The sequence below is a fragment of the Doryrhamphus excisus genome, linkage group LG2 (assembly GCF_037039965.1).
Source record: "Doryrhamphus excisus strain RoL-2023G ecotype Guam linkage group LG2, RoL_Dexc_Guam_v1.1, whole genome shotgun sequence".
Classification (NCBI taxonomy): Eukaryota; Metazoa; Chordata; class Actinopteri; order Syngnathiformes; family Syngnathidae; genus Doryrhamphus; species Doryrhamphus excisus.
In genome coordinates, this window is record NC_136358.1 from 27,916,541 (window position 1) to 27,941,154 (window position 24,614).

The 24,614-nt window shown below is 43.1% G+C and overlaps 1 protein-coding gene across 8 annotated transcripts in view; it reads left to right on the forward strand.

Moving 5' to 3' along the window:
• Positions 1-24,614, forward strand: part of LOC131109324 (myoferlin-like) — a 32,073-nt gene that overhangs the window by 7,032 nt on the left and 427 nt on the right. For 2 of the 8 annotated variants that reach the window (XM_058061217.2, XM_058061218.2), the window contains exons 2-54: positions 3,075-3,227; positions 6,884-6,939; positions 7,680-7,771; positions 10,452-10,560; positions 10,632-10,725; positions 10,804-10,961; positions 11,153-11,281; positions 11,354-11,416; positions 11,797-11,847; positions 11,921-11,951; positions 12,497-12,612; positions 12,703-12,829; positions 12,933-13,036; positions 13,385-13,453; positions 13,551-13,594; positions 14,175-14,257; positions 14,515-14,553; positions 14,849-14,973; positions 15,088-15,201; positions 15,279-15,456; positions 15,524-15,648; positions 15,725-15,834; positions 15,902-16,094; positions 16,157-16,312; positions 16,392-16,523; positions 16,600-16,763; positions 17,967-18,081; positions 18,169-18,271; positions 18,341-18,483; positions 18,555-18,725; positions 18,860-18,953; positions 19,020-19,097; positions 19,169-19,350; positions 19,417-19,575; positions 19,650-19,751; positions 19,815-19,976; positions 20,071-20,236; positions 20,304-20,380; positions 21,012-21,023; positions 21,091-21,189; positions 21,799-21,927; positions 21,997-22,152; positions 22,222-22,313; positions 22,380-22,550; positions 22,623-22,771; positions 22,836-22,975; positions 23,046-23,134; positions 23,199-23,294; positions 23,432-23,573; positions 23,650-23,749; positions 23,856-24,049; positions 24,205-24,314; positions 24,391-24,538. In XM_058061217.2, coding sequence (XP_057917200.2) covers positions 3,215-3,227; positions 6,884-6,939; positions 7,680-7,771; positions 10,452-10,560; positions 10,632-10,725; positions 10,804-10,961; positions 11,153-11,281; positions 11,354-11,416; positions 11,797-11,847; positions 11,921-11,951; positions 12,497-12,612; positions 12,703-12,829; positions 12,933-13,036; positions 13,385-13,453; positions 13,551-13,594; positions 14,175-14,257; positions 14,515-14,553; positions 14,849-14,973; positions 15,088-15,201; positions 15,279-15,456; positions 15,524-15,648; positions 15,725-15,834; positions 15,902-16,094; positions 16,157-16,312; positions 16,392-16,523; positions 16,600-16,763; positions 17,967-18,081; positions 18,169-18,271; positions 18,341-18,483; positions 18,555-18,725; positions 18,860-18,953; positions 19,020-19,097; positions 19,169-19,350; positions 19,417-19,575; positions 19,650-19,751; positions 19,815-19,976; positions 20,071-20,236; positions 20,304-20,380; positions 21,012-21,023; positions 21,091-21,189; positions 21,799-21,927; positions 21,997-22,152; positions 22,222-22,313; positions 22,380-22,550; positions 22,623-22,771; positions 22,836-22,975; positions 23,046-23,134; positions 23,199-23,294; positions 23,432-23,573; positions 23,650-23,749; positions 23,856-24,049; positions 24,205-24,314; positions 24,391-24,538 — 6,054 coding nt within the window. In that variant the 5' untranslated portion in view covers positions 3,075-3,214. Of the gene's footprint in view, positions 1-3,074; positions 3,228-5,700; positions 5,801-6,192; positions 6,367-6,883; positions 6,940-7,679; positions 7,772-10,451; positions 10,561-10,631; positions 10,726-10,803; positions 10,962-11,152; positions 11,282-11,353; positions 11,417-11,796; positions 11,848-11,920; positions 11,952-12,496; positions 12,613-12,702; positions 12,830-12,932; positions 13,037-13,384; positions 13,454-13,550; positions 13,595-14,174; positions 14,258-14,514; positions 14,554-14,848; positions 14,974-15,087; positions 15,202-15,278; positions 15,457-15,523; positions 15,649-15,724; positions 15,835-15,901; positions 16,095-16,156; positions 16,313-16,391; positions 16,524-16,599; positions 16,764-17,966; positions 18,082-18,168; positions 18,272-18,340; positions 18,484-18,554; positions 18,726-18,859; positions 18,954-19,019; positions 19,098-19,168; positions 19,351-19,416; positions 19,576-19,649; positions 19,752-19,814; positions 19,977-20,070; positions 20,237-20,303; positions 20,381-21,011; positions 21,024-21,090; positions 21,190-21,798; positions 21,928-21,996; positions 22,153-22,221; positions 22,314-22,379; positions 22,551-22,622; positions 22,772-22,835; positions 22,976-23,045; positions 23,135-23,198; positions 23,295-23,431; positions 23,574-23,649; positions 23,750-23,855; positions 24,050-24,204; positions 24,315-24,390; positions 24,539-24,614 lie in introns of those variants that run through there. The other 6 variants (XM_058061219.2, XM_058061213.2, XM_058061214.2 and 3 more) reach the window with 6 other exon arrangements.

The following is a 24,614-nucleotide window of genomic DNA, read 5'->3' on the forward strand; positions in this document are numbered from 1 at the left end:
AAATGGTCACGGAGAAACATCTTTTTAGCCAAAGAGATTTTTTTTAAAAAACAAAAAATAGTCTAGCTTATCACATTACACGCATTTCCAAAAGGTCTGCACAATTCTTCACTTTTAAGAGGTAAAATTCACCTAAACCAGGAGCATCCTCAGTGCGGCCAAAGGGGCCATTTGCAGCGCTTAACTATTGGTGGTGGTTAACTACGTCTGTAGTCACAGCTGCCCTGGGGTACACTGACAGAAACGTGGCTGCCGTTCGCACAAGTTAGAATTATACCTTCATCATTAATAATACTGAATGCTTTATAATTGTTTACAACTTATATTTGTTTACTTACATACTTGAAGATTCTACTAACTTGGTAGCTTCATACATTTTATGAATACTTTATGAAGAAGTGCAGCATCCCCCATCAAAGCATTCCTGACGTTTCCAGTTTAGAAAAGACCTTTTTAAAGTCTTTTAGAAGCCTGCAGGCGTCGGTCTAGACAATCTGGCAGCCCAGGCCACAAACTCACAGCGTGGTGGCAAGAACACAATTTAACAGCAACACTGATACAATAAAGTCGCTCGTTCAGACCAGCCACCCAATCCTTCCTATGAAATATGTGTATCCCGTCGATATGATTTTCACCTCCACATCAAACACACCTAAAATAAAACCAGTTCCTCTTCCTTCCTTCCTTCCATCCTGCGCCCATCTTTTTTTGTGGACAACCTCAGCCAAACAGTGGAAGTCTGCAGCCCGCAGCACCGAGCCAAAACAGAGGGCCGTTGGCTTGGCACGGTCCTCCAGACTTGATAGAGCCTTTTATAGCCGTTTGTGCTGACCGCTGCTGGATGTGCTGAAGCCTAAACTTGCACACATGCCAATTATTCATACGCTGAAAGATGCCAATCCATTTTCCAGGGCTTTGGTAAAAATACACCCGTAGAGATTGTTGATGAAATAACGTGTATTCATTCCACAGCATACACAGAAAGTTGAGGAGATGTTAGGGGTTACAGGGGTCAGACCAAAGCCTTGGGTCTTCTATGGGCTGTGTGTGCAAAACATCTGTTGTTGCACTAAAACGGTTGCCTTCAGGATACCATAGTTCCTGTTCAATTCGGCCCCATCGGGTGCAGCTTGCCACCTCATTCTTGGCCTCGCTGTCATTACCACAAGCTCTCTTTTCAGCATTTTGCAATAGTCAACAATAGATTTCACTTGCTTTTAGTTTTCTGGTACTTTTTAAAGTATAGGTACTATATGAAGTACAGGTAGAGATATACTATAGGTATCGCTTTTCATGCAGTTTTGCAGGTTCATGTGAATGTTTTTGTGTGAACATAAAATATTTTTAAAAGAAATCAATCCTAACATGCACCCACAGAAGCTCCTCTGTCTGGGTGCCATGTATGTGTCGCAGTATGCAGCCAAACGTCTGCTCTCTTGTTTGTGGTCCCTTTAGTCCTTGAGCCAAACCCGAGTTTATGAACTTTAGTCAGACTTCAACTTCAGAAAAAAATAGTGAGAATGTTGGGAAGGTATTCTTGGGGTAGCTCTATCCAAGTGTTCATGAATGTGGGATTGTAGGGTTGTGGGTTCGATTCCCTCATACCGGCGTAATGATAAATAGCATTCCTAGCTTTAGCAAGGCACCTGCTGGAAAACTGCTCACATATTTGTGTGTAGTTACATCGTATTTGATACTGTCAATCTTTGCAATCATCTGAATCCTCAGAATTTTGACTGTATAATTTGATATGTTCAGCATCTGTTCGTCATTTTTAGCGTTTATGACTTGGTTTACAACTATGGTCATCCTTGGAACTTTCATACCACTCATGGCTCACCCTTTTAACCCTCAGTGAGCTCAGTGGAAATCGATATTTTGATTTGAGAATCTATTTTAGAGCATAAAGAGCTGGTATCGGAAGTATCAATATTTCAGTATCGATTTGGACATCACTAGAAAACAACAGTTTGGTTTGGTTTTGGTATCTTTACTTTGGCACGCAATACATACAGTGGCGTAAAAAAGTATTTGACCCCTTCCATGACAACACAAAATGCAGTTTTTAAATGAAACATTTTGATGTTAGTAACAACCACAGTTGTACTTTATTTACAGGTGATGCACTCACAATTGTAATCTGATGCATATTCAAATGAAATAAAACCATTTCCATTACCAAACATTTGATTATGAAGGGAGAAAACTCATACAAGAGGTCGCAAAAGGCCCGACAACAACATCCAAAGAACTGCACGCCTCAGTTAAAGTCAGTGTTCATGACTCCACCATAAGAAAACGGCCTGCATGGCAGAGTTCCAAGACGAAAGTCACAAGAACATTAAGGCTTGACTCAATTTTGCCAGAAAATATTGATGATCACCAATACCTTTTGGGAAAATACTTTTTGGAAGGTGTGTGTCCCATGCCATCCGGTGTAAAAGTCACGTCGCAATTCATGAAAACAACATCAACACGAACAGTAAAATATGGTGGTGGTAGTGTGATGGTCTGGGGCTGTTTTGCTTGCTGTGACAAATGAAACCATGAATTCTGCCATGAGTCTACCATAAAATCCAAGTAGTTACTCAATGCTGCAAGTATTTTCTACAAATGACTACCTTTTCACATTTTTTATGTTGTTTTGTCGCAATCTTGTAGTATTTGTCTTTGCCAGAAAGAAAATACCTCATATGCCACAAGTGTGTACTGCTTCACTTGCACACATATACACACACATGCAGCAGTCGCAGTGCACGAATCCCACACCACTAAACTTGTGGAAAGGGACATAGCTGTGGCCTTACAGGAATGATACCAGTTTGTTTCACTGCTGTTTTTAAAGTCCATACCATCTCTGTCAACACCAAATACTGTTTTTTTCTCGCTTTGCAGTTTACATTGTGCACTTTTTGGCATCCTTTTTGTGCCAACCACAGTTGTACTTTATTTACAGGATGGAACTTTTAGCAGCTTTATGAACTCTGTCAACTGCACTGATGCTGTAGAGGTGTAAATTTATTGTACTCATTCACAAATGCCGTTGTATTTTGTGTGTGTGTGTTACTTCACAGTCGAAGAGGCCTCCAGATGATGACCTCTCCATCATGGCTCACCGTGGCAACGACCCCCAGGGACGAGCACACAACCAGAATCTCAGATTTGTGGCCAGAGCAGGGTATCCACGACATGTCACCTCTCAGAAATACGTCCTATGTCACACAAATGTAAGTATTAAAACTAAGAAGAAGCCTGCTTTTTGTGGGGGTTACATTCCAGAACCACCAACTAATGGCAAAAATACCTGAGGAGTTAAAATACACACTGGACCTTCCGTTGTACTTCATGTTTGGAGAGCAGAAGGTGTTAACAAAAGAGCGGGAGGTGATAAAATATGCACATCTGCACGCCCAGACCTTTTTCTCACTTTTCAGTCTTTGCCGTGTGTTTATGCTGGCTCGTACTCTACATCATTGGATTCAGTGTGTACAGAAGGTGGGCGTGGAACTACGCTTGGAAACTACACCAGACATATGAATGGCAGTAAAAATATACAAGAGGTCTGATTTAGCTGTTTTATGTTAGTGGCTGTAGTATTTTGTTGGCGATGCATTGAAGTGGCTGTTGAGTAATTATTGTTTGTTAACAGCGTATGCAAGAAAAAAAAACTGTTACTAAGTTTAAACACCTGCCATTCATATTGATTACGTGCAACAAACTGCAAATCGCTGGTGTTTATTATGATGCTAATGCTAACAGAAAACTGTGACATAATGCAATAGCATAATTTAGTCTTGTTGTGACTGCTGTCATGCTGGAAAATGTATAACAAAACACAAATAATGGCGAGCAAACGGGATGAAGTTGGTTTTGTACAGTGAAAGGGAAGCTTTTATTTGCTTTGTCAAACCTCCACGTAACAGTTTCATGTTTCAGACCGAGAGCGTCACTTGAACTCCCTTCATGCGAATATTGACAAGGATAACGGCAAACTTTGCAAGCACAAAGTAAACATGTTGAAACTTTGACAGAGTCATTTCAATGACTAGGACAGCCGGCGCCAAGTTTTTATGTGCTCAAGCCAAGATCCCTGTTCTCGGCCGTGAACTTACGCAAGATCTACCCCCCCCAACCAGGATATATACTGTATATCCGTGGTGCAGATAATTTATAATTTATAATGTAATACAACAATGAGCTATAAGGGAACTCTCAATGAGCTTGGCACCCCATCAGAAATCGCATTACATTGCTAAGTTCATCACACAGTAACTTAACACTCAAAAAAGGTACACCAAAGAAATATACAAGACAAGTGCCAATACGACTTTAAAATGAATAAACATCTATCGTATTTTTTCATAGGTTGGCTGTTCCTGGGACTTATACTCCAAAGCGACTTATAAATGAAAAAACTGTTAAATAAACACTGGACATCTTTTCTGTTCATATTTATTTTTTGTGTAGCTGAATAACCATTGTGTTAGCATATCTTACCCCCAATTATGCATTTTTGGCCTTGTGCGACTTATACTCCGGAACGACTTATAGTCCAGAAAATACGGTATTTTAACTTCTTCCCAGAATGCATTTCGTCCAGCAGAGCACAGAGGCCTGAAAAAACTGATTCAAGTTTAGAAGGACAACTGACCCTCTAAGTTAGGTCAGGGTCACCTAAAGCAGTAGATCACCGTGACCTCAATCTGATCAGAGCTGTCCATGTGTTCCCCTTGGTGAACACAGTGCTGCTACTTTATTACTATTAGTACAGATACTACTACTTTGAACCTTTAAAGGCCAGTATGTTTACATAATACCAATATTTTTGTTTTAAAAGCACACACACTTTTTTAGCATACACAGTTATCCAACATCAATATAGAGATACACACACTGTATATTCTAAGAAAACAATAATGTTTGTGCAATTTTGCTGCATGCTTTGAATATTTGAAACAAAGGACTGTAGTATTTTTTTTATCAAAACAAAAATGGCACTTACTTTTAATAAGACATTGTTGCATTATCTTTTCCTTATGCTAATTCATTCAACACTGCCAAAATGACTTGGAAAAAAACCATTGTTATAATGTACAGGGTAGTGGCTCCCCCTAGTGTTGAAATAGAACAACACACCCCTCATTTGATGCCCTGACATCCCAGCAGGAAAGTGTCCAAATGAGCTTCATATGGGGTCTTAATGAAAGCTGGGAGTTGGTGATGAGGGGCGATTGAAAGGAGAACAAGTGTTCCTCAAGTGTTCCTCCTTGTTGCCCCTGGAGATCATCACCAGTAACAATAAGTCATATTTGTGTGCATTGTGCACTGTACTTCAAGATGCATGATTGTATTTTCATATTATGCAGGCTTTTCACACGAATGGAAGCACAATATGATTGCTGGACAGTGTAGGTGAAGATATGTAAATCAGTCATCTTTGGGGAGGGGATGATGAAATACTGAAATAAATTATCTTTTCATAGACACACTGTATCTACTATATGCTGTATATTCAGCCAAATTCCTACATGATTTTACAACCAAAAAACATTTTTGTTATATTTATTTATTTAATTTTTTGCAGGGTAAAATTAATGTTGTTCTTTATTCTTTCAAAACATCAGGAAACAAAATGGGACTTTTAAACATAACACAAATTAAGAAATCAATTATGAACGCCGTCAGCCGCAGGCTCGTGTCAGTCACGTGACCAGCCAGGTGAACCCAGTTGCATCATTTTTACCTGCTTGGAGGAAAAAGGGCCCTTGACACGATATTTGGCTTGACACGACGATGGAAGGTAAAATACGCTTTTTAAGACACTTTATCACCTCCATAGGAAATTATGGATAATCAATCACAAACAAGGTTCATTTTTGTGCTTCATCCGTTCCTCAGTAAGCCACTCGGGGGCGCCAAAGTAAAGTGTTTGATTTCACAGTGAAGTTCTGCGGTTGATTTGTTGTTTGGTGGTGTACAAAGTACTCTTAATGGTTCATTTTAAAGCATCCTAGCTTTTATGTAGTATGTTATGTATTTCCTAAATGTAACCTGGTGTCATATCCTCGCAGGATGGCAGCAGCTGCCCATTATGTAGCTTCCCACTCAGGATAATTACACCCCCGTGATCCGCCCTCATTTCCACTTTTCTACACTGGTTGGAAATAAAACCTTAGTCTCTGACTGACGCTTGTCTGGGGATGACGGCGTTCATTTCTTTTATTTAGGAGTGAGAATTTCACTAACAATTAGCTTGTTGTTGTTTTAACTGGATCAGCATGTTGCGGGTTGTTGTGGAATCAGCTACTGGTTTGCCTAAAAAGAAGGTTGGAAGTCCTGATCCAATCACAACAGTACTTTTTAGGGGTAAGAGTCGTCGTTTATCAAAAGTGGTCTCTATTTTGTCTGAAATTAAAGTCTAATTTGATACTTATATCTGCAAAGACGTTTTAATGTAATATTTACTTCATCATTTTCTTTACATATTTTGTTTTTACATGATTTTAAGAACTAAAATTTGATGAAAGTGATGAATGTCAGTTTGGGACCGGCACACAAATCCCTGAAGATTGTCCCAAGCATTCCCAGTTGGATTCCAGATAGGAAAAACAATGTAATATTGGAATGACACCTATTATAAATAGCTAAAAAGTCAAATAATGAGGCACCAGAGGCAAAATAGCCTCATACTGTATGTCATCCATGGCTTGCAGGTGTGGCAGCTTCTCTTCCTCTTCTTTGACCTCCCCTTATAAGGCAAAACAACTGCGGCTCACATTTTGCATTTGAAGCGTTGATGCAGGAAACATTTATACATATAATTACTCCTGGTAGCTTTCTGTTGTGTGCTGAAATTAGCATCTCATGTCTATTTTTCTTACAGATGAGAAGCAGAAAACAAAAGCAATCGACAGTGAAGTCAATCCTGTATGGAATGAGGTAGTGTAAATATGCAACACGGGCACAACATCCATTTCACATTATTGTGTCAAATCGATAAAATGACAGTAGGTGGTTGTATCATATAATGCAGGGGTGGGCAAATATTTTGACTCGTGGGCCGCATTGAGTTAACAAAATTGTCCAGGGGGCCAGAACATGTATTTAACACACACATTTTCCTTGAATGATTTGTCTAATTGTAGCTGTATGTTCTCATGTGGCTTTTTTCAGGAGCACTTTAAACATCAAACTATGTCACTAAATTTTACATTTAAAAAAAAAATGACTAAATAAGACATGTTGCCAGTTTGTATGTTAAAAGTTGAAATACTGAAAAAGCAACTGGCGGGCCGGATTCAAACACTTGGTGGGCCGCATGTGGCCCCCGGGCCGTAGTTTGCCCACCCCTGATATAATGGAACACAATATCATGAAATTAAATGTATTTATGATGTAATCAATAGGAGTTATAATATGTATCCATTTTATATGCCGCTTATCCTCACGAGGGTTGCGGGCATGCTGGAGCCTATCCCAGCTGTCTTTGGCCGAGAGGTGGTGTACACCCTGGACTGGTGTCGTACTTTGCACATGCATACTTTAGAATCAGTGTTACTTCTGTTTTTTGCACATTTTTAGAAGACTTGGTACAAAAAAAATATACGGTACCTGCCTCTACTGGACAAAACAGTGGGTTCTGTACCGGCTACCTATGTGCCCTTCATGTTGTCTTGCAGGTGCTTGAGTTTAACCTGAACGGAGCACCTCTGGAAGCCAACTCCCACCTCGATGTCATTGTGAAAGACTCTGAGACCTTTGGGAAAGATAAGTAAGTTGTGTAAACCCACCACCAAAACCTACCTGTGTAAGAGGAGGGAACATTTGTTTCATGTCTCGGAAATCCTTGTCAACTAACTCAAAGAATACAGCTCAAATCCCAAGCTAAGATAAGCAGAAAATAATGATGTTGTGTATTAATTGTGCTGCTGGCTGCCTCTGCCCCCTCACACCCTGCTTGCCATGCCGGGACTTGCTGGCCTGTGTGGGATGACTGAGCCTGATTGGGCAACAATGGTTGCATGAATTGCTATCTGTGTTCCCTCAGTCAGCGAGGACAGGGCAGCTTCTCTCTTGTTCAATCATGTCTCAGCGATACTGTGCTGGAGTGCTGATGTATAAGATGTGTACTTTTCTGCAAAACAACTCCGGGTTTGAGTTCAAAATGCAGAATCGCATATGGAACTCATTCAGAGCAACCACAAAAATGTTTAATTACTGCCATCCACATTTTTTACTTGGATCAGAACTTCTCAACAATGTTTCATTCCTCTATACCGTCCATGTGCTTCACTAAACTAAAAATTCCCCATGTTCCTACGACGGTCACAACGGAGGGAGGAGCTTTTCCAACTGTCTGGGTCCAACATATGAGTCCACGTTGAGCAAAGTTTTCCACTGGCTTGTCTGACACACTCCCTAAAGAGCACAGGACTTTTTCTCTCTCTTGAGTAGGTTTCCAGATTGTGTTTTTGGGCTTAGATTGCTATGACGACCAGGAAAGGGGAGGGTACCAATGAGTGTCCTCATGACTGATTAGATTATTCAATTGGAAGCATCACCACGCTGATCCCATCATCTGATTTATCAGATTCTTACAGTCACCTTAACATGACTGATTAGCAATCTGAACTACGTAGATCATCTCTACTAGATTCCAAGGGGATTTGAAATGATTGAAAGAGTTCAACCTCAATTGCTCATCTAATGATAGGGTTCTTGAACATAAACAGAACTGAAGCATCATGAATTTTGGATATACCGTATAAAAACCAAAGGATAAATGACCCGATCTTTCATTGACAACACAATGTAGTCGCTTGGGGTTTGGCCTGGGGTTTTCAAACTGCGATGGCCCTGATTCAGATGCTTGAGTGTCCACTGGGCCGGTGCCAGTTGGTGCCAGTTGGAGCCAGTTCAGGCAAACAACAGTTGGAGCCAGTTTGTTGCCATGTTGCCGTGATTCGCCGCCACAGCGAGCCACTACGCGACAATCACATAATCTTTGGCGCAAACTGGCTCCAACTGGCGCCAACCCAGTGGACTCCTAGCATCATTTGGCGCGACTTGGCTCGCACCATTACATTCCAGTGGATTCCAATAGGCGGATTATTTGTGACATTTGATTCCACTTGCATCAAGCAATTGGCGCAATGACGATTTTAAACATTTTGAAATTTTCTTGCCGCCGTTACGGGCCACCACGAGCCAGTTGGGAGGCAGTTTAAGCCACTGCATGCCACTAGGCACCTTATTGGTGACCTTAGGCGCCACAGCAAATTGCATTGGCGCAAATTGGCGCCGGCCCAGTGGAGTCTTAGCATTAGTTCCCCCTTAATTCTTCATATTTTGGACTTTTGCATGCATCCAGCTTGGTTTGGCCCTGAGCGTTCTCAAACCCATAAAACACCTTTGAGATTAACGACTGCTGTGGTGTTCTTCTGGATGAATGGACATGTTATTTTCCGTCCCTGTAAGTGTATATCGGTGTTTAATTGTGACTATAGATCTGAATTTGAATTAGAAATTAGGAATTCGTTTAGCATTCTAACAATTCCCCAAGTGAAATCTTGACTTTGTGCGGAAAAGTGTTTCACCGCTGTTGTGAGTCTATTGGTGCATTTTTGGACACTGTCACATCTGCGTAAACATACCAGGCCTATCGAGTCACTGGACGACGCACAAGGCAGTCCCCCCTCTTGATGATGCTTTCAGAGTCCTGCCAAAACAATAACATTCTGTCCTCCCCAGTCCATCTAGTCTTGCTATTTGTTTGGCCACATAAAATGGCAGCTGTCTAAATCACTCTTGTAGTGAATGTGGACGTTATCGTCTAGTTTGCATGGTGAAAATATGTGTGTTGTCATTGGCAACCCAACTCTTTGTGCAATTTAATTGTCCCTGATATGAATCCCTGCTCCAGACAGAATTATTGCTGTAATTGTTTTCATAAACCTTACACACCCAAACACATTCCAGCACTTTTTAAATGAAGTTTTAATTCATGAGGTGTCTTAGACTGTTAATAGATGACATAGCAGATGAAGTATTAACAATGTTCTACCAACTCCAAGTGAATTTTAAGTTGCATGGTTTATTAATCGCCTCTTATGTATTGTTGTAACATCTTCTCCCGGGATTGCTGAAATAACCAGTTAGCTTCTGTTTCAGCAGCATGTTGGCTTCCAGAGTGCATGTTGTTTGCCTGAATAGGTAGGGCTTGTTAGCTCTGGGTGGTGACCTTCATTGTGCCCCTTTTTTTGTTAATATGACGTCTTTGAACACACATAACTGCTCTTTATGACTTTGGGGCCCAGACATTAACTACTAATATGTTGGCTGGCGTCACTGGCGGCCGGCTAGAGTTGACTTTATAGAGGAAATCAGCACTGATGTGTTGCAGAGAAGCAAATATATGCATTTCTGTTGCTTACTGTTGGTTTTGTTGGTAGATTCCTCGGCTCAACAAGAATTCCGTTGAGAGATCTTGCCTCAGGTCAACTTAGATCCCTGCCATCCAAAAATGTTTCTCTGGTTAATGAGAGTGGGCACAGTATTGGTGTAAGTACTTTTTGTACATGTATTGTAGGTTTATTAAAGCTACACAAAACATATTGATCATTTCCTTCCAGGCCACCATAAACCTTGTCATTGGCTATGATCCTCCAGCCAATGCTATCCTAAATTCCAATGAATCCCACGATGGCGATTCCACGGTGGATTCTGGTATGTAGATTTCAATTGTAACCTGCCAGCAGCCAAAATGTATTTAACCGATGGCCATCTTCTCTTCATGTTACTCAGGTGGAGGTGGAGAACAAGGTGACCAGGTGGCACCTGATGGGGCTCTGAGCGGTTCTGTTAGGGGCCCCTCATCTCCAGGCTATTCCTCGAGCCTCCGCCAGCGGGTTGCAAGGGCACAGAATCGACACCGGCTTGTCAACAAACCTCAGGACTTTCAGGTAAAATCCATTAATAAATGATATTTTTTAAATATTCTTATTTGGTTGTGTGTGGAACGTCTGAAGATTTACTGGCTAGTGAATGATCTGTGTACCGCTGGTCACGTGTTCTTCCACGGCTCCACGCTCCTCCGTGCCGTGTTCAGTCCAACTTACTCATTCACACGGGCTACTCGTGTCATGTCTTTCAGATCCGCGTCCGGCTCATAGAGGCCCGTCAGTTGCCTGGCAACAACATTAAGCCAGTGGTGAAGGTCCAAGTGTGCGGCCAGACCCACAGGACACGGATCAAGAGGGGAAACAACCCCTTCTTTGATGAGGTGCTCAAAACTTGTTTGTCTTTCCTCTTCACATGATGTCGGCATTGTTTAACTCTTTTATCTTTTCAACAGATGTTCTTCTACAATGTCCACATGCTTCCATCAGACCTTTTTGAACAAAATATCAGCTTCCGGGTATGTATAATTGCGGTTGCCGAGCAACAAAAAATGGTCCACCACTATCACAAGCAGAATGAAGAAAGAGACGTTAAATGAGGATTTGATATTACATTGTGCCTCTAACGTAAATATGAGTTCCCAATTAGAAATGGGACCAGATGAAAGTGCAGGAAGCTGTAGCTCCAATAAGGCAAGATCTAAGAGGCCTGTGAACACAGATTGGAAAGGTACAATCACAGAATAATAGCCTCAAGAATAACTATAACCAACTACAATGCGTAACCAATGCAAGGTATTGACATATTAATTTACCATTACTTTTACTGGTGTGCTTCTTAGAAGTCACTTCTTATGTTGGTTTTCCAAGTTGTGAACTGTTTATTTTCCTTCTACAGGTGTATAATTCCTACTCCCTCAGAGCCGACAGTCTCATGGGAGAATTTAAGGTACCATTTGTCCATCTATGTTTGGATGCAATGTTAGCAATCAGACTCATCTCTCCTGGTTTTCTCCTCACAGCTTGACGTTGGCTATGTGTATGATGAAATAGGTAAGCTTTTTAAAATGCTATCATAGACACTTAGAGGGGACCTATTTTCCACTTTTCTGACCTATAAATGTTAGAATATTTTATTATCGTCTTATAGATAATAGATAATGAGGTTTTGCTCATTTGGAAGTGAGCCCTGAAAGAAGCTCGGTTTCAGAGCGTTTTCTCTAACATCACTCTCGAGAAGTCACCGCTTCCATCCAGCCGATGACTTCCTCATATGGGTGTGCCTGGGTACAAGCTGAGTGACACCAATCACAGCGGGGTGATAAATTTAATAAATTAAAACAGATTTTGGAAATCCAATGAAATATACCTGGAATAGGTGCAGATTCTGGAAGATCTAGAAAGCTTTCCCCCAGTGTAGCTGCTCTATAGGAGTCCACAACCCAATACCTATTACAGTAGGTCTCCTTTAAGTACAAATAGATCCCGAAAGGTACCTAATGTTTCCAGAAAGAGTGTAGTATTGTTGTGGTAAAATGAAACCCAAGGTGCCGGATGATGCTGTGTAATTTCGGAATTCTGTATTGGTCCCCCTGCAGGCCACTGTGTTATGAGGAAGTGGCTGCTCCTAAATGACCCTGATGACTCCAGCTCTGGGGCGAAAGGGTACCTGAAAGTCAGCCTCTTTGTGGTGGGGATCGGGGATGAGCCACCAGTAAGAAACGCCCGTCGGAAGTTTCAAGGCCTCTTGTAAATTTTCCATCTCTTGTGTAAATACGATGTTCTCCACCTCGTCGTAACACAGGCGGAGAAGAGGGAGTCCGATGACGACCAGGATGATATTGAAAGCAACTTGTTGCTTCCAGCTGGTGTCACGCTACGATGGGCTACGCTATCACTGAAAGTGTTTAGAGCTGAAGACATTCCCCAGAGTAAGACACGCTTCCGAATCCAGAAAGTATCATGATGAATCCCCACTTCAAAAATTGGGACTTGTAATTACTCCACTTCAAAAATTGGGACTTGTAATTTTAGTGGATGACGCATTCGTCCAGTCGCTGAAGGAGGTTTTTGGAGCAGATGAAAACAAAAAGAACCTGGTGGATCCTTTCATTGAGGCTTGCTTCGCCGGCAAAAAGGTTCCCATTAGCTACAGTACATAATTTCCATAATTCCCATAATTTCTGAATGGTGTCAAACTCCAGCATGTCACATTTGGAATACTTTTGTTTACAATTAACTCATTAATGCTGGCTGAGCAGTTTGCCCCTTATCGCTATTCCAACATTGGTTCTGTTGCTACTGCATTATGCAATATACTTTTTCATAAATGACTTCCTGGTTTCTACGGTTTCCTTCCCTTTGAATCATTATTAAAGTTAAAGAATGAAGTTGTTACCAATTATAATTTGCCTTTGAGGTAATGTTCGGAGTACATAATCTACCACGAGTGGACAAAACGTATGATTTCTCGTGTGTGTCTGCAGCTGCGTACTCAAATCATCGAGAAGAATGCAAACCCCGAGTGGAACCAAGTGTTGAATCTCCAAGTCAAGGTGATTCATCTTATGACTTCATTGCAGTCACCTTGCACCAAAGTAACAAACGCCTCGACAAAATGTTTGAAGTGTTCCTTGTTTTTTTCTGTCCTAGTTCCCTTCCATGTGTGAACGTGTTAAACTGACCGTTTTTGATTGGTAAGTCACATTTCATGGTAAAATATATTATGGGGGGAAAAAAGCTAAATTGTGTATACACTGAAATGTTAATGGAACGTGGCCAGCTTTGGCGTGGGGGGTGAGTGCGCTCTCCATCACCAGCCATATGAGAATTATGTGGCCTGTGAGTCAGACTGCGCTGGCCCCTCCCTTCCCCACAATAACAAACGCTGGGATCCTGTTGGCACTGTCTTCCTGCTAGTTTTCATCACGATGTACTTCTGCACGAACAATACCTCTGATAAGGAAAGGGGGGAAGGCGGGGAATAGGTGCATGAGGAAGTGTTGACTTGAAATACTTGATTTGCTGTTAAACTTCCTGAATTTTCTGATAATATTTACACATGAACAAGAAGTGGCTGTTTTTTCTCTTGCATATGCACTCCCTGGCCACATTATAAACCTGCACAATTCAAGAGCTGTATCACAGGTGCTGTTAATATTTTGTGGACGCATGAGACTGTAATGCATTGTGGGATTTGCACGTGGTATTGCAGTTGTGATGTGAATGAGTGCGCGGAGCCCTAAGTTAAAGAATGTGAATTATATGTGACTGCAGGGACCGTGTGACTGGGAATGATGCTGTTGGCACCACATACCTGAACCTGGCTAAAATAGCATCCTCTGGGGGTGAGATAGAAGGTATATGCCACAGCAAAAACTAAGACATGTGGTCCTCGGGTTATGAAAGAGTTGCATTCCTAAACTAATAAATTGAGTGTAAGTGCATTTCATGCATCAAAATTATTTTTTTGTTTTTTTTAATTGAAGAGAATTAATAATCACAATATGTCATAACATTTAACATTGTAAACCGAGAACCACCTGTACTGGATTGTCATCTCTTCTGTACTGACTACTAAATAGTGCCTTAATTTGTCATGTCTCTCCTGGTATAGAGGAACATGCTGGAAATGGGGAAATGTCGTCATTTGAAGGTTCATCTGCGCTCTGTGTTGCATGCACGCCATAAATATTATCTTGCATTCTGCCAATTCTATGTTGCATCTAAGGTTGTGTGTGTGTGCTCTGTTTTGCATTACTTCTGATTGCCGTGTCACTCCACTCGTGAATGTTTTTAAATCATTGCTGCGTCTTCCACTTGCTTGGAATGTGTCCTCCAATCACCGCTGCCTGATGAAGAGCTGCGCCACATACTAACAAGGACGCTTTCAGTTACGCTGAATGAATTCCAAGTCAAAGTTGTATTTTTTTTTTTTTTTTTGCATGTAGCTGAGACTGGAGAGTCGGAGGTTGGTTTCCTGCCCGTCTTTGGACCCTGTTACATCAACCTCTATGGCAGCCCCCGAGAGTTCACTGGACTGCCAGACCCTTATGAAGACCTCAATTATGGAAAGGTGATAGTGACTAACTGACTGTTTTCATAAGTTATGACGCTATGCTGTCCACTCAGTATCACCTACCCACTGATGTAGATCACTCAGGTATTCATTTACATGTCGTTTGACCAGGGGGAAGGAGTGTCCTACAGGGGTAGGATGCTAGTCGAGATGTCCACTAAGCTGGAGGGCAAAGTTGATAAAACCGTAGACAGCATCCCGAGTGATGACATCCTGGTGACACAGGTAAAAAAAAGCTTTCAGCAAGTCTTGGACAGTGGGTGTAAATGATGTCCTCATCTTCATTCTTCATTATCCTCCAGAAGTACCAGAGGAGAAGGAAATACTGTCTCTGTGCAGTTTTCCACAGCGCCTCCATGATACAGGAACCAGGAGAACCAATCCAGTTTGAGGTCAGCATCGGTAACTATGGCAACAAACTGGACACCACTTGCAAACCACTGGCCTCCACCACTCAGTATAGCTGCGCTGTGTTTGATGGTGAGTTGGCCACAATGTTGACCGGTTGATAGACCGGGTGCTGTTTATAAATGGCTTATGATTGTAGGTAATCACTATTATTACCTGCCGTGGGCGGGCACCAAGCCTGTGGTCGTGGTCACCTCATTCTGGGAGGATATCAGCCACCGCATGGACACGATCAATATAATCCTTTACATCTCTCACCACTTGGTAATGATGCATTTTCTTAAAAAAAACTAACTTTTCAGTTGAATGTCAGCTGACCAATTGTATGTCCTTGTTGCAGCAAACTAACCTGGAGGCCTTTAAAACTGCTATCTCGGCTAAAGCACCCGACAACCAGCTCGCTGCTGTGTGGGTGAAGTTACTCACTCAGCTGATTGAAGACTTAGAAAAGTAAGTGACAGATATTTTTTGAAATGGATCTTTTTGCATACGGTACATGGATCTTCCTTTCTCCCAGTTTCCCAACACCTGAACTGGAGGGCCGCTCCAACCTGACATCGCTGGACATCCAGCTTAAGAAGCTGCGGGACAGCGGCTTGAATGGCGTCAAGGAGGCAGCCAGACGCATGAGAGAGGAGGCACAAGACATTGCTGACACTTTGGTCGACATTGAGTCGTGGGCAGACAAGCTGAGGATGCTTGCAGAAGAGGTGAAAATGATGCTTCATTGTCGGTTAAAAGCTTCACTACATTCTCGTCTTTTTTTCTCCAGCCCCAGAACAGCATGCCGGACGTCATCATCTGGATGCTGCGGGGCGAAAAGAGGGTGGCTTACAGCCGCATACCGGCCCACCGGATCCTCTACTCCACATACAGCGAACAGGCCTGTGGGCAACACTGTGGAAAAACCCAAACTATCTTTTTAAAGGTATAGATGAAGTCAAATGACTAGACTGCTAGAGAAGCTTGTTCTCCATGTCTAATGATCCATGCGGTGTTCCTCTCAGTACCCCATGGACAAGAACAGAGGCTTAAAGGTGCCTGTTGAAATAAGAGTCAACATGTGGCTGGGTCTGGCTGCTCATGAGAAGAAGTTCAACTCCTTCTCTGAGGGAACTTTCAGTGTGTTTGCAGAGCTGGTACTTTGGCCCAAATGATATATAATATTCCTATAGATCCACTTTAAACTGAGTCCCGGTGTACTTTGTTTTGCAGTATGAGAACCAAGCCAGTGTGTTCGGAAAGTGGGGAACCACAGGATTGGTGGGGCGCCATAAATTCTCCGATGTAACAGGAAAACTGAAACTGAAAAGGGAATACTTCATGCCCCCTCGAGGATGGGAGTGGGAGTCTGACTGGTTTATTGACCCGGAGAAAGCGTGAGTGTAACTGCGGACGACTCAACCAATTGGCATTTGCCCTCCCCCCATGGAGGTTACTGGTATTAAAGTCCTCTTGGGTTGCTTATTTATAACACTTTTCTTGGCTGTGCAGCGGAAGCGAGGCTGTCGCTTGTGTTTACATTCCTCTCATGCCACGGACCGTGACTTAATGAGAAAATACCAGGTCCTAAATGTGGGCGAGAGGGGTTTTTAACCCCTCACTGAACACCCCACCCTTTCTTCACATATTTACAGAAGAACATGTATATTTGCATCGCCGTTGCCTTTTTTTTTTTTTAGCAAATAACCCTCAAGCTGTAACAGAAGACTACTACTACTACTACTACGTACTGTAATGGTAATGGTAATGGTTTTATTTTATTTGATAACACATAATCAGTTCCCAGTTCCACATGTCCAAAAGTAGTAGGAAGAAGCAAAGCTTAGTAAATCCTACCCCTCCATATGGTACTTTTACAATCAGTAACTGTTACATTTGTTCACTTCCTGCTTTCCTAATATTTTTTTCCTATAATTTAAAAAAAAAATTATTTCATTTTTTTTTTGTCACGTACCGAAGTATGAGGTGATATGAGCATCCAATGACATAATGGGTACCATAGTAAGTGTCAATATAGTGATATATATAGCACATCATGACTGGTTCAAGACTCTTCATCCTTGTATTTAGCAAACATCAACTGCTTGTATTGTTTCTTGAATTGGCTCATCGTTGTGCATTGTTTGATTTCCTTACTCAATCCATTCCATAGTTTGATTCCACATACTGAAATGCTATGGCCTTTTAACGTAGTCCTAGCATAAGTGTTTCAAATGTACTTCTTCCCTTGAGATCATATTTCTCCTTTCTTGTGGAGAAGCATTGGATGACATTTTTAGGTAATTGGTTATTTTTAGCCTTATGCATTATTTTAGCTGTATTTACATATTTGATTGCTTTTCCTTTCAAAATCCACTCACAAAGGAACTTAATTTGTGTTAGGATTTAGTTTTTTGTCCCCCCCCCCCACCAATGTAGTCTTAAGTACTGGAGTAATGTTTCTTCCTCTGGCTGCTTGATTTTCAATATACCAACATTAGCCATTGTTGCTGTGCTGTGTCATCACTCGCATGCCGGCATGCTTATGGACACAAAATATCCGACTACCCTAGTCGCTAACATAACTTTTTGTGTTGAAGTCTCTTAACAGAGGCGGATGCGGGACACACAGAATTCATGGATGAGGTTTTCCAAAACGAGACCCGCTTCCCCGGAGGAGAGTGGAAGGCTGCCTCCGAGCCCTTCACTGATGTGGTAGGGAGAATACGCTGAAATGTATAAATACACCGGGAAGCTTTAAAGAGCACACATTAATTATGCAGCATGTGTTTTGTCTCCAAGAATGGAGAAAAGAGTCGCAATCCAGGAGAATTTGATTGTCCTCCTGGTTGGACCTGGGAGGATGAGTGGACGGTCGACGACAACAGAGCGGTGGATGATCAAGGTGCTCTGCGCTTCGGAGAGGCACTTTTGCTCTGATGAAGTTAAAGTTAAAAATGTGTGCTTTCCACAGGTTGGGAATATGGCGTGACCATTCCTCCAGATGACAAACCTCGGTCCTGGGCCCCCGCAGAGAAGGTGTACCATGTCCACCGCAGGAGAAGGGTCGTTCGACCTCGCAAGAGAGCCGCACTTCCTGCAGGTGCAACCGTGGAGGTCAGCATCTCATCTATCTCTATCCTTCTCTATCTTCCAAGAAAAATAATTAAACTTGGTGTCCTACACAGAGACGGGACCAAGGGGATCCAGAGGGATGGGAATTCTCCTCACTGATTGGCTGGAAGTTCCACAGGAAGGAGCGATCATCAGATACGTTTCGCCGGAGGCGGTGGAGGAGAAAGATGGCACCGGAAGACCGCTTAGGAGCATCTGCCATCTTCAACCTGGAGGGTGCACTTGTGGGTAGAAATATATTTGATTTTATATCGTTACGTACGTCATTACACATCTTTGTTAAATACAGGAAGCTATGATATGAACTAAAGTATTAATATTGACTTATGTATTAAAGGTGTGTTGATTTACTTTGCAGGGTGTTGATACAGAGGAGAAAGAGAGAAGCTCCGTGGGCGATGTCACCAAGATGTTTGGTGCCAACACACCCACCGTGTCCTGCTCCTTTGACAGTGAGTAAGGGCTATATTAGTGTAGATATAAATATGGACTATATCATGTTCATCCTTTCTCCCCAGGGTCATATATGTATCACCTGCGTGTTTACATCTATCAGGCACGGAATCTGACATCTATGGACAAAGACAGTTTTTCTGGTATGAGTGGTAAAAACTTCTCGCCGGGCTTGTATCAGAATACGGAAGCTTTTTTTTTCCTTCCTTCACAGATCCCTACGCCCACGTCTCCTTCTTGCATTTAAGTAAGACGACAGAGAAGCTGCAAGCAACTCTCAACCCAACATGGGACCAAACGTTGATTTTTAACAATGTGGAGATTTACGGAGACCCACAGGCTCTTTCTCAGCACCCCCCAAATGTTGTCCTGGAGTTCTATGACCATGACCAAGTGGTAAAGCAAAAATACACTTTAGAAAATGTCAGAAAGTGTTGCCTTTACGAGATCATGTCCGTTCAGGGCAAGGACGAGCTGCTGGGTCGCAGTGTTTGCTTTCCACTGGTGAAGTTAAACCCCGGCATGGATCAGACGCCTAAACTGCTGTGGCACCCCATCATGCAGAGGGGGCGTGTGGAAGGGGAGGCGCTGGTGGCTGCTGAGCTTATCCTCAAAGACAAGGTTTGCATCCAAAGAAATGTTCTCTCTATGGAAGGACCGTTTTAAATGCTACTGGATCGCTTTCATTTCTACAGTCAGGAGAGTCAGATCTCCCCTTGGTTCCCCCAAAGCGGGCAGAGAACCTCTACATGGTTCCGCAGGGCATCCGGCCTGTTGTGCAGCTCACCGCGGTGGAGGTAATGTTGCCAGCCTCACAACCTTTGCACGACGTTTTCCGATGTTACTTGTGTTGTGTGCAGATTCTAGCATGGGGTCTGAGGAACATGAAGCCTTACCAGTTGGCAACCGTGTCCTCACCCAGCCTAGTGGTGGAGTGCGGGGGGCAGAGGGTAGAATCTGCGGTCATCAGGAACATGAAGAAGAGCCCCAATTTCCCCAGCTCCGTCCTCTTCATCAAAGTGGTAATTTTCCATGCACACTGCAACAGAATGTGCACGATAAAATGGTTCCATCTCGGTTCATTCTGGGCTTTCCTCTCCACTTCTTCTCGTTTAGCTTCTACCAAAGGATGAGATGTACACGCCTCCCATTGTGCTGAAGGTGATTGATCACCGCCCATTTGGCAGGAAACCCGTAGTGGGCCAGTGCACCATCACATCTCTGGAGCGGTTCCGCTGTGACCCTTACATCATCACAGCAGAGGGAGCCATGTCGTCCAAAAGTAAGGACACAGAATAACCGGGCTTTGATTGGCCGCCGTGGGAGAAGCTCATGTTGTCTTTCTGCAGTGGCCCTCATGGCCGCATCTCCTTCCAAACACGTCTCCATCAACATGGAAGAAACCAGACCACTACTGGAAGCTCAGGTAAGCGTCATTGGTCTAAAAGTGCAACTACAATCTTTTGACTAAAATGTTCATAATTTGACTTATAAAGTCAAATTTGACAAATGGTGTCACTCTGGCTTGCAGTTCATGTGCAGCATGTCCGCTGCTGTCAACAAAATGACTTCCCCTACGTCTTCCTTTGTATGTAGACTATGGTTACCACTTATTGCTGTCGCTCTTTCTCACAGCTGGGCACTGCCACTGAAACATAACATCCACCACAGCTGTATGAGACTGCCACAATGCCATTCATGTATGCAGGAAATGCCAGATTGTTGCAATAATCGGCACATTTTACGTTAACACCGCTTTTCACTGCAGGGCGCAACAAATCCTGAAGTACAATCTCTGATACATTTGTATCACACGCACAGCCACACTGGTTTTAGGAACTTATTCAAAGAATTTATTATCTTTACAAAACTTGGGGCTGCCAGGCGTTGTGATACAAATGTGCTTTACTAGGCCCCCTAGTGGCTGGGGACCCTCATAAAAGCTGCTCAGTTGTCTTGCCAATAGGATTTTTAATATTATGATGATGAAACTGATTTAATTTTCTCCTTTTCTTTTGGTTTCATTTGTTTTTACATTACACGGCCCGTCTGCACAGCTTGTAGAGAAGGTAAGGGTAAAGAATTATAGTAAGTAGTTGTAGTGATAGGAAATAACGCTGCCATTGTACTTGACAGGAAAAGCAAACTGTGGACTGGTGGAGTAAATTCTACGCTTCAGTGGGAGACCAAGAGAGAAGTGGACCTTATCTCAAGAAAGGATATGACACGCTCAAAGTAAGATATTCATTCGCGGGGGCGCTGGAGCCTATCCCAGCTGTCTTGGGGGTGAGAGGCGGGGTACACCCTGGACTGCTGGCCAGCCAATCACACGGCACATATAGACAAACAACCATTCACACTCACATTCATACCTATGGACAATTTGGAGTGGCCAATTTTGGAATGTGGGAGGAAACCGGAGTACCCGGAGAAAACCCACGCATGCACGGGGAGAACATGCAAACTCCACACAGAGATGGCCGAGGGTGGGATTGAACTCGGGTCTCCTAGCTGTGAGGCCTGCGTGCTAACCACTCGTCCGCCCTGCAGCCTTTTAATCAATGACTTACATAAAATAAACACAGTTAGGACAAATGTTTACTTACAGTTTGCTCTTCTGACTCTTCCGCACGACCAAGCAACTCCAATCACTTCTGCTTGATGCTCGCCCCCCCCCCGTGCAGCCCAAGATAGTCTTCATCATATTTATTGTCATAAATGAAATATTCAGTCATTAGCAACACCTCTGTTTTGGCGCCCTACAAACAATAACAAACCATAATAATGACCTAACCGTCACTCAAAACGTTTATCTTCATTACAATTCCGGCTTGTATTTTCAAGGTGTACAACTGCGAACTGGAGAATGTCCCAGAATTCAAAGGGCTGACGGACTTCTGCAGCACCTTCAAACTGCAGCGTGGCAAGAACGAGGACGGTGACGACGACCCCAGTGTGGTTGGCGAGTTCAAGGTACCCGGACACAAATGAGACCAGATTCTTCAATAACTGGACCCCAATTGACCGTGCACGTGCCTGCAGGGTTCATTTAAAGTGTACCCCCTCCCTGATGACCCGGGTGTCACCTCTCCCCCTCGGCAATTCCGGGAGCTGCCCGATAGCGGGCCTCAGGAGTGTCTGGTCAGGATTTATGTGGTTCAAGCCATCGATCTTCAGCCAAAAGATAATAACGGCAGAGTGAGGATGATTAATACTTTGCAGCAATAAAGACTAATCATTTTTCTAATGCGGCACCTTTTTCTCTAGTGTGATCCGTACATGAAGATATCACTGGGAAAGAACACGATTGATGACCGGGATCATTACCTCCCCAATACCACCAACCCTGTGTTTGGAAGGTACCTGATCCAAATGATCCAAAAGGCACAATGTCCGACAACGTTGACTTTTTTTTCCCGTTTCAGGATGTTTGAGATGACGGGCTTCCTGCCCCAAGACAAGGACCTGAAAATCTCTGTGTACGACCATGACCTTCTGAGTCGCGACGAGAAAGTCGGGGAGACGGTGATTGACCTGGAGAACCGCTTCCTGTCACGATACAACTCCTATTGCGGCCTGCCGCAAACCTACTGCATGTAAGTGTTCCAAAAAGTTCCCCCAAAAAAAAATCCGCAGAGTTTATATTCTTGTCTTGTTTTCTGCGACAGTTCTGGAATCAACCAGTGGCGGGATCAACTGAAGCCATCTGAGATCTTGGAGAACCTGGCTCGTCTGAAAGGACTATCCAAACCCAGGACCGAGGACAACGGCAATTCTCTCACCTTCAATGGCAGAGAATACACGCTGGCTCCGTTTGGTGAGGTCATGACTTGGAATCCATGAACCTGCAGGACGACACTTTATTTTCTTCCTCATTTCAGAGGACAAGGACGAGATCCACCAGCATTTGGGTCCACCCCGGGAGCGTCTCTGTCTGCATGTCCTCCGTACACAGGGACTGGTGCCTGAGCACGTGGAGACCAGGACCCTTTATAGCAGCTTTCAGCCTAACTTGTCCCAGGTGTGAAGTCCAGACCCTCGTACACGCTCACCTGTCCCCGTTGCCCTGACATTGTGTATTGCTTTAATAGGGAAGACTTCAACTGTGGGTGGATGTGTTTCCAAAAAGCATGGGTGTACCCGGGCGCCCCTTTGACATCACACCACGCAAGCCTAAGAAGTAAGTGTCCGTGAATGACTTCATTTTTGCTTCACCACCAATGTGGACTTTTTTTCTCTGTCAGGCATTTCCTGCGTGCTGTCATCTGGAACACGACGGATGTCACTCTGGATGAGACGAGCATCACCGGAGAGCACATGAGCGACATTTACGTTAAAGGGTACAAATGGAAAATTCATCCTGTGATACTTTGCTGATGGTTAGGTTAGCAGAAGGTCAAATCCGAAGAAAGCTAACATGATAAATATGATCTTCAAGTTGTAATTGTAATTGTTATATGATGTTCCTATACGCCAGATGGATGCCGGGCATGGAGGAGGACAAGCAGAGGACGGACGTCCACTATAGGTCTTTAGATGGCGATGGCAACTTCAACTGGAGGTTTGTCTTTGACTTTGACTACCTGCCCGCTGAACAACTCTGCCTCGTCTCAAAGAAGGTGAGTTTGCATGACTTTATTTATTATACTCCTACTCACCATATATGGAAGAAAAATTGCCATGTGCTACTCAAAGGAACACTTTTGGAGTCTGGACAAAACGGAGTTCAGGATCCCCCCCAAACTGATTGTCCAGATATGGGACAATGACAAATTCTCCCTTGATGATTATCTTGGTAAGACATTACAACTATTCCAATTATTATAGTTTCCACAAAAAGTAGCAGCTTATAGTCTGGAATTTTACGGTCGTTATTTTTCATGTCGTTGCTGTGATTCCAGGAACGCTGGAGTTGGATTTGCACAACTTGGTTCCCCCTGCAAAGACCCCAGAGAAGTGTTCTTTGTCCATGATGGACAATGTGGAAGTGGAAGCTCCACAGAAGATGGAAGCTGCCAAGTCTCTGTTTGCACAGCAGTCAGTGAGGGGCTGGTGGCCCTGTGCTATCGAGCGGCATGGAAAGAAGGACCTGGGGGTGAATATGGACATTTTGTCCCCCTCATGAATAATGTCTTGTTTTGTTGAACTTAGTACAGTATGTACAGTATCTCAAAGAATTTAGAGAATTTGCAATATATTCTACAGTCTTAGTTGCTTCTCTGTATATATTATATATTCTACATTCCATAGGGTAAAGTGGAGATGACTTTGGAAATTGTAAGCGAAGTCGACGTGGATGAGAAACCTGCAGGAAAGGGCAGGGATGAGCCCAACATGAACCCTAAACTGGACCCGCCAAAGTAAGGGCCCACCAAACAGACCTTATTTGCCAAACTAGTCATTCCATTTATCAAACATCTTCTCCATGACCAACAGGCGCCCGGAAACATCTTTCTTTTGGTTCACCAACCCATGTAAGACCATGAAGTTCATTGTCTGGCGACGGTTCAGGTGCCTCTTCATTGGACTCCTCATTCTCGTCATTGTGCTCCTCTTCCTTGCCATCCTGTTGTACTCTCTACCGGTAGGTGTCATTTGCGCAGAATAATTCTCTTCATAACATTTGACATTTTTCCTTGACAGTTTTATGCTTGATGTTC